This window comes from Palaemon carinicauda, chromosome 1 (genome assembly GCF_036898095.1).
Source record: "Palaemon carinicauda isolate YSFRI2023 chromosome 1, ASM3689809v2, whole genome shotgun sequence".
Lineage (NCBI taxonomy): Eukaryota > Metazoa > Arthropoda > Malacostraca > Decapoda > Palaemonidae > Palaemon > Palaemon carinicauda.
The window spans coordinates 111,730,775-111,738,274 of record NC_090725.1 but is presented as its reverse complement, the minus strand read 5'-3'; the positions used below and the strand labels follow the sequence as shown (position 1 = coordinate 111,738,274).

Here is a 7,500-nt window from a genome sequence, read left to right as displayed (position 1 = left end):
AAATTACCTTCTTTGAACAATCCTCAAAATGTCAAATTACCTTCTGTGAATAATCCTTAAAATGTCAAATTAATTCTGTGAATAATCCTTAAAATGTCAATCAACATAATTATCTTCTATAATTAATTCATTAAATGTCACTCAACAGAATTATCTTCTGTGAATAATCTTTTCACTGTCAATCAACAGAATTATCTTCTGTGAATAATCCTTTAAATGTCAATCAACAGAATTACCTTCTATGAATAATCCTTAAAATGTCAATCAACATCTGAAAATAATCCGTAAAATGTCAATCATTCTGTGAATAATTCTTAAAATGTCCAATTACCTTCTTTGGACAATCCTTAAAATGTTAAATTACCTTCTGTGAATAATCCTTTAACTGTCAATCAACAGAATTACCTTCTTTGAATAATACTTTAAATGTCCATCGATAGAATTGCCTTCTAAAAATAATTCTTTAAATGTCAATAAACAGAATTATCTTCTGTGAATAATCCTTTAAATGTCAATCAACTGAATTATCTTTTGTGAATAATCCTTTAAATGTCAATCAACTTAATTATCTTCTGTGAATAATCCTTTAAATGTCAATCAACTGAATTATCTTTTGTGAATAATCCTTTAAATGTCAGTCAACAGAATTGCCTTCTGTGAATAATCCTTTAAATGCCAATCAACATAATCATCTTCTGTGAATAATCCTTTAAATGTCAATCAACAGAATTACCTTCTGTGAATAATCCTTAAAATGTCAATCAACATCTGAAAATAATCAGTAAAATGTCAATCATTCTGTGAATAATTCTTAACATGTCAAATTACCTTCCTTGAACAATCCTTAAAATGTTAAATTACCTTCTGTGAATAATCCTTTAACTGCCAAGCAACAGAATTACCTTCTGTGAATAATCCTTTAAATGTCAATCAACATCTGAAAGTAATCCCTAAAATGTCAATCATTCTGTGAATAATCTTTATAATGTCAAATTACCCTCTGTGAATAATCCTTTAAATGCCAATCAACAGAATTATCTTCTGTGAATAATCCTTTAACTGTCAATCAACAGAATTACCTTCTGTGAATAATCCTTTAACTGTCAATCAACAGAAATACCTTCTGTGAATAATCCTTTAACTGTCAATCAACAGAATTACCTTCTGTGAATAATCCTTTAACTGTCAATCAACAGAATTACCTTCTGTGAATAATCCTTTAACTGTCAATCAACAGAAATACCTTCTGTGAATAATCCTTTAACTGTCAATCAACAGAAATACCTTCTGTGAATAATCCTTTAACTGTCAATCAACAGAATTACCTTCTGTGAATAATCCTTTAACTGTCAATCAACAGAATTACCTTCTGTGAATAATCCTTTAAATGACAATCAACAGAATGGAGGCTCCGTCAGAAAGGGAGGAAGCAACTGGCCACTGAGAGGGGGCAAGGGTGCGCTCTGGGAGGGGGGGACCAGAGGACCCGCCTTCATCCACTCCCCTCTTCTACCAAACCCTGGAACGGTTAATGAAAAGTCAGTTCATGGGTGCATTCCCTGTAGCTATTTAGATTTAATTATACGTTTCAATTCAAAATTAGAAAGGATTAAGTTTACAAGAAGATTTATTTGAGGTTTCTGACTTATTTTTCTTGATAAAATCCAAATGATAATGAAGAATAGTTCATGCAAGGATAAAACTTAATGTAGATTGAGAGAAATGAGCTAAAATAAGAGCAGACAATTAATCAGTTTAAGTCTTGTTTCAAACTTCTGATTTTTTTTTTTTTTTTTTTTTTTTTATAAAATCCAAAGAATATTACTGTCATAGGTTATAATTCAATGTAGATTGAAAGAAATGGACAAATATTTTTACATATAGCTAAAATCTTTGTTTATAACCACATTTACTTTCTATCCATTGTAACATTGCATTCCAAAATAGAATAAAAGAAATTAATTTTTTATACAACTGAAATCTTTATCAATAATCTGTTTTAGATTTTATCCATTGTAATATTACATACAAGAGTTAAAACTTCATCTAGATTAAAAGAAAGTAATTTTTTTATAATTTAATCTTTATTAATAACCCCATTTAGTTTTCATCCATTGTAATATTACATTCAAGAGATAAAAATACAACGTTAATCTTTATTAATAACCCCATTTAATTTTCATCCATTATAATATTACATGCAAGAGTTAAAACTCGTCTAGATTAAAAGAAGTTAAAAAAAGTTATACACCACTAAAATCTTTATTAATAACTCCATTTCATGCTAGAGTTTAAAATCCATGTAAATAGATATAATTTCTTTATACAACTGAAATCTTTATCAGTAACCATATTCAACTTCCATCCATTGTTAATATTTCAACATTTGTTTTGTCTTCCCCCCAAACAGCTTGCACCACGCAACTGACTGGTTCAGCACCATCATTAGTATAGCCGGAGGTGAACCGCCAGAGGTAGATGGGACCAACCAGTGGGACGTGTTGGCTGGAATATCTACTGTCCCTCAGAGAGAAACAATTGTCTATAATATGGATGATTCCAAGAAATTCAAAGCTGGCCTTAGGTTCGTTACTGTCTGGTCGCTTTTTATTATTATTATTATTATTATTATTATTATTATTATTATTATTATTATTATTATTATTATTAAACTACAACCCTATTTGATAAAACAGGAGGCTTTAAGCCCCGGGGCCCCAACAGGGAAAATAGCCGAGTGAGGAAAGGAAACAAGGAAAAATAAACTATTTTAAGAACAGTAACAATATTAAAATAAACATATCCTTTATAAACTATAGATACTTTAACAAAACAAGTGGAAGAAAAATTAGATGAAATAGTGTGCCCGAGTGTACCCTCAAGCAAGAGAACTCTAAACCAAGACAGTGGAAGACCATGGTAATAGGCTATGGCACTACCCAGACAAGAAGTTTTATTCCAGCTTTGACCAAGTGAAATGATCTTCCTAATCGTTTAGTTGAATAAGTGGAACTTCAAAAGTCTTTTTATAGTTTAACATTAAAACAGATACTTCATATATAATGTTTTTTAAAGATTTTATTTCAATTGTTCGTTTGTTTCCTTATTTCCTTTCCTCACTGGGCTATTTTTCCCTGTTGGAGCCCTTGGGCTTATAGCATCTTGTTTTTCCAACTAGGGTTCTAGCTTCGCTAGTAATAAGACGGTTAGTAATAATAATGCTGTCTGGTCATTTCTTTTCTAGAAGTTTTATTCCAGCTTTGACCAAGTAGAATGATCTTCCTAACCGTTTAGTTGAATCAGTAAAACTTCAAATATTCAGATAATTCTAATAGTCAGGCCTTCTCCATCATGAGGCTCAATACTACATAGTACACTAGAAGTTTTATTCCAGCTGTGATAAGATGTGGAATGATTTTCCTAATCGTTTAGTTGAATCAGTAGAACTTCAGCAATTTGCAGCAAATGTTATGTTGAACAGACTGACATAAGTTTTTTATAGTTTATATATGAAGTATGTGTTTTAATGTTAATGTTTTTTTTTTAAATATTCTATTTTAATTGTTCATTACTTCTAATATCGTTTATTTCCTTATTTCCTTTCTTCACTGAGCTATTTTTCCATGTTGGAGCCCTTGGGCTTATAGCATTTTGCTTTTCCAACTAGGGTTGTAGCTTAGCTAGTAATAATAATAATGATAATGATAATAGCGACTGCTGTTTTCTTCTGGTGGCAGTTTTATATATATATATATATATATATATATATATATATATATATATATATATATATATATGTGTGTGTGTGTGTGTGTGTGTGTGTGTGTGTACATACATACATATACAACCTACTTACAATCATACTTTTAATTTTGTTAGGGCTCAACTCCATGCCTCATAATTTGCACCTTGCACTTATTTTAGCTAGATCTCTATTGAGGGGCTCAGCAAGCAAGTGGCGTGGCAGACAAGTTGGTCAAATTGATAAGAAACAACAGAGCAGAAATAACAAGTAATGCTGTACAGAACATTTCTTGTTAACTGGAACAATATACCTTGATTGTGGGAATGTTTTGCCACTACTCTGTACTATCCAGTTTCTAGAACACGAGATTTATTTGGAAGCCCATAAATGCTAATCATATCTTCATTTTAATATAATTTTCCAGTAATTATACTACCTCTTTTACATGCTGTTGCAGGATGAATAATTACAAGCTGCTGGTTGGGGGCATGGCTCGGAAATCCTGGGTATCAACTCCAGAATCAGAAGATGCCCCTAGAAGAAGAAGAAGACCAAAAGGCTTCAGCAAAAAACAGATAGTTCAACTATTCAAACCGTCTTCAGTCATTCCTTTGCATAAAAAGACTCCAGTATCCAAACTAACCTTATCGGGTAATGAACCCTCAATGAATGTCAAACCACTTAAGCTGTCTTCATTGCTCCCTTTAGATAAAAAGACTCCAGTACCCAAACTAACCTTATCAGGTAATAAACCCTCAACAGATGTCCAACTACTCAAGCTGTTTTCACTGCTCCCTTTGCATAAAAAGACTCCAGTAGCCGAACTGACCCTATCGGGTAATGAAGCCTCTACGAATGACCAACCACTCAAGCCGTCTTCAGTGCCCCCTTTGCATAAAACGACTCAAGTAGCCGAACTATCCTTATCGGATAACGAATCCTCAATGGCCGTCCATAACGATTCTTCACATCTGGAGCCAATCAACATCCAACAAGTGTTTCCAGTTCAGGAACTTGTCGATGATGGGTCAATGAAAATTGCCAGTCTAACTGGTCCCCAGTCTGTTGAGAAAGACTTGCTGAAGATGAAGATGGATGACTACATTTTCTGGAACGAATTCAAGTACGATCCATCGCTTCAAATAGAAAACCGTGTGCTAAATATACTCGGTGGATATTTCCGGGATAGGACGAAGATTCGGCTCTACAACTTAGAGGGTATGTTCTATGCAAATTCTTTTCCATCCTGTAAATCTGTGTTCGGTACTCTAGACTTCGCATGAAGGGTCCTTATATTACTCTATAACAGGGATTCCCAGCCTTTTTGTTCTTTTGTACCCAATATGCATTTTTATAGGCTTCTTATGTGTTCCTAAAATTGAGGATGATAATGAGAAACAATGAAATTAATATTATAATTTATCTTAATTATATAATGTCAATGCAGATTACATCATATATTCCACATTACTTACTATTCTCTCAGATCCAATGTACCTCTGGAAGAGTAAAAATGTACCACTGGTTGTACATGTACCCCAGACTGAAAACCCTTGTTCTATAACATTTCAATCAGTATTTTTATTCATTTATTTACTTTGTTATGCATTTGACTTACCCTTCTTTAAATGCTTTTTGAAATCAGTGACAGAGGTACCTCGCTTCACCTTTATAACGACCCAAATTCAATTTTTCTGATACTTTGATACGAAACGTTATTCCAGAAAGGTTTCTGCCCTGGTATTCAGAAATCAGTTTACATTATCAAGTCTATATCATTTAATTTCTTCAAGTCTCCTGTATTTGATTTAATATTGCCAAATTTATTTTATATAGTCCGTCAGGTTTGGGTTCAAGGGATGTTAGCCTACGTCAAGATTTCCATATTTCGTCTTTTTCTTTTGACAATGAAACTAAAAATGTCTGGCACGCTTGACAGTCCTGTATTATCCCAAGTCTAGGGCCCCAGCAAAGGACCTGAGCAACTGTTTCCTTTTATTGTTAAATGTTAAAACTATGGATTATTTACTTCATTTGCAATACCATTATAAATTGTACCAAAGGAGAGGGTGAAATTTGGGGGACCCGAAGAAGTTCGAAACCTAGTGACCCTGTAATGTGTCAATACAGCAGCCTTGAATCATTTGCTATTTTCAGTGCCAAATAATTTGCTTCATTCCCTGCAATCGTAAAACAAGAGACTACCTGAGTCATTATAAGAAAAAGAAATTTCTAACTACCTTTGTTTTCCCCTTTATATGCAGATTATCTTATCTCGATCATCCTCCTATTTCTTCTTTGTGTGCATCTTTTCCCACTTTTATGTGGGGTCGATGTTCTGGCCAGCGTTCTCTATCTACCTCTGTCCCACACTTCATCACCGGTTAATCCCTTTGATCGAAGGTCATCCTTGATACAGTCCATCCCCCTTCACTTTGGTCTCCCTCTCCTTCTTTTCCCTGTACCTCCATTTCCATCACTCTCCTCCCAATATACTGTTCATCTCTTCTCATGACATGACCATACCACCTCAGTCTACTTTCTTGGATCTTATCTGATAGTTCTCTAACTCCTGCCGCCAACCCTCCCAATTTACCCAGCCACTGAGGGGGCCAAGCCAGCCTCCACTTGGTGCGGTCCCAAGCCCGGGTAAATGGGGAGGGTTGGCGACAGGAAAGGTATCCGGCCATGAAAAATTAGCCAAAACCAATATGGTCAGTGGAGATCATCCTCCTATTTCTGAAGTACCAATATCCCGTTTCTGCTAATCCACTTGAAATATCTGATGTAGATATCATAGATCATAATGTAAAGCAACTAGCAATATGTAAACATATATTTCTATCTTCCCAAAAGATGACCCAGAGGAAAGAACCAACCTATCTGACGTTGAGACCAACACAACACTGTTGATGCTGAGTTACCTGGCCGAAGAGCTCGTGCGCTACAAAATACCACTGATCAGAAGGGACAACAACAGAGGACATCCAATGCATTGGCAGGACGTTTGGACTCCTGGATGGTGTACAGCACAGTGGTGAGGAAACTGGGAGATTGTTATTGCAAGAAAAGTAAGGGGTTACCAGGTGGGTAGTTTCGGGAAATGAAAATAATGCCTACTTGGTATGATTTGATATTCAGGCCTGACGGTGACTCCAAGTGTCTAAAGGTGCAAAAAATCAGGTCAGATGGTGACTCCAAGCGTCTAAAGGTGCAAAAAAATCAGGTCTGACGGTAACTACAAGTGTCTAAAGGTGCAAAAAATCAAGTCTGACGGTGACTGCAAGCGTCTACAGGTGCGAAAAATCGGGTCAGACGGTGACTACAAGTGTCTAAAGGTGCAAAAAATCAGGTCTGACGGTGACTACAAGTGTCTAAAGATGCAAAAAAGTGAAAACATTGATTGCAATGTAGAAAAATAATATTCAAACACTGAATATTATATGCCAGTTTAGAATAGTGGTGAAGTAAGATAAAAGTAGGTCAAGGTGATTAGGCAATGTGATCATTAAATTTTTACCTCTGAGTTTCTAACTATATATACATTACCTTATTGTCACTAAACCATGAGTAAGCTAATGCAGACAGTCTCATGGTGTCGTTTTTGTTTTCCAAAAATTTAACAAAACAAAGATTAAAACCTTATGGAAGATGACTTCAGTGTCTTCTTAAAAGTTCAAATGAATTTTTGTAAATAGAAAGATTATTGAGAGGCTCTGCTTTCAAGTTTTTAAAGAGATCAATCTTTCAGTACA

General features: G+C 34.5%; 1 protein-coding gene across 3 annotated transcripts in view; it reads left to right on the top strand.

Moving 5' to 3' along the window:
* Positions 1 to 7,500, top strand: part of LOC137650933 (arylsulfatase B-like) — a 67,794-nt gene that overhangs the window by 60,023 nt on the left and 271 nt on the right. For all 3 annotated transcript variants that reach the window (XM_068384079.1, XM_068384082.1, XM_068384087.1), the window contains 4 exons: positions 1,402 to 1,538; positions 2,411 to 2,584; positions 4,203 to 4,963; positions 6,602 to 7,500. The exon at positions 6,602 to 7,500 is cut by the window's right edge and continues 271 nt beyond it. In XM_068384079.1, coding sequence (XP_068240180.1) covers positions 1,402 to 1,538; positions 2,411 to 2,584; positions 4,203 to 4,963; positions 6,602 to 6,786 — 1,257 coding nt within the window. In that variant the 3' untranslated portion in view covers positions 6,787 to 7,500. The remainder of the gene's footprint in view (positions 1 to 1,401; positions 1,539 to 2,410; positions 2,585 to 4,202; positions 4,964 to 6,601) is intronic.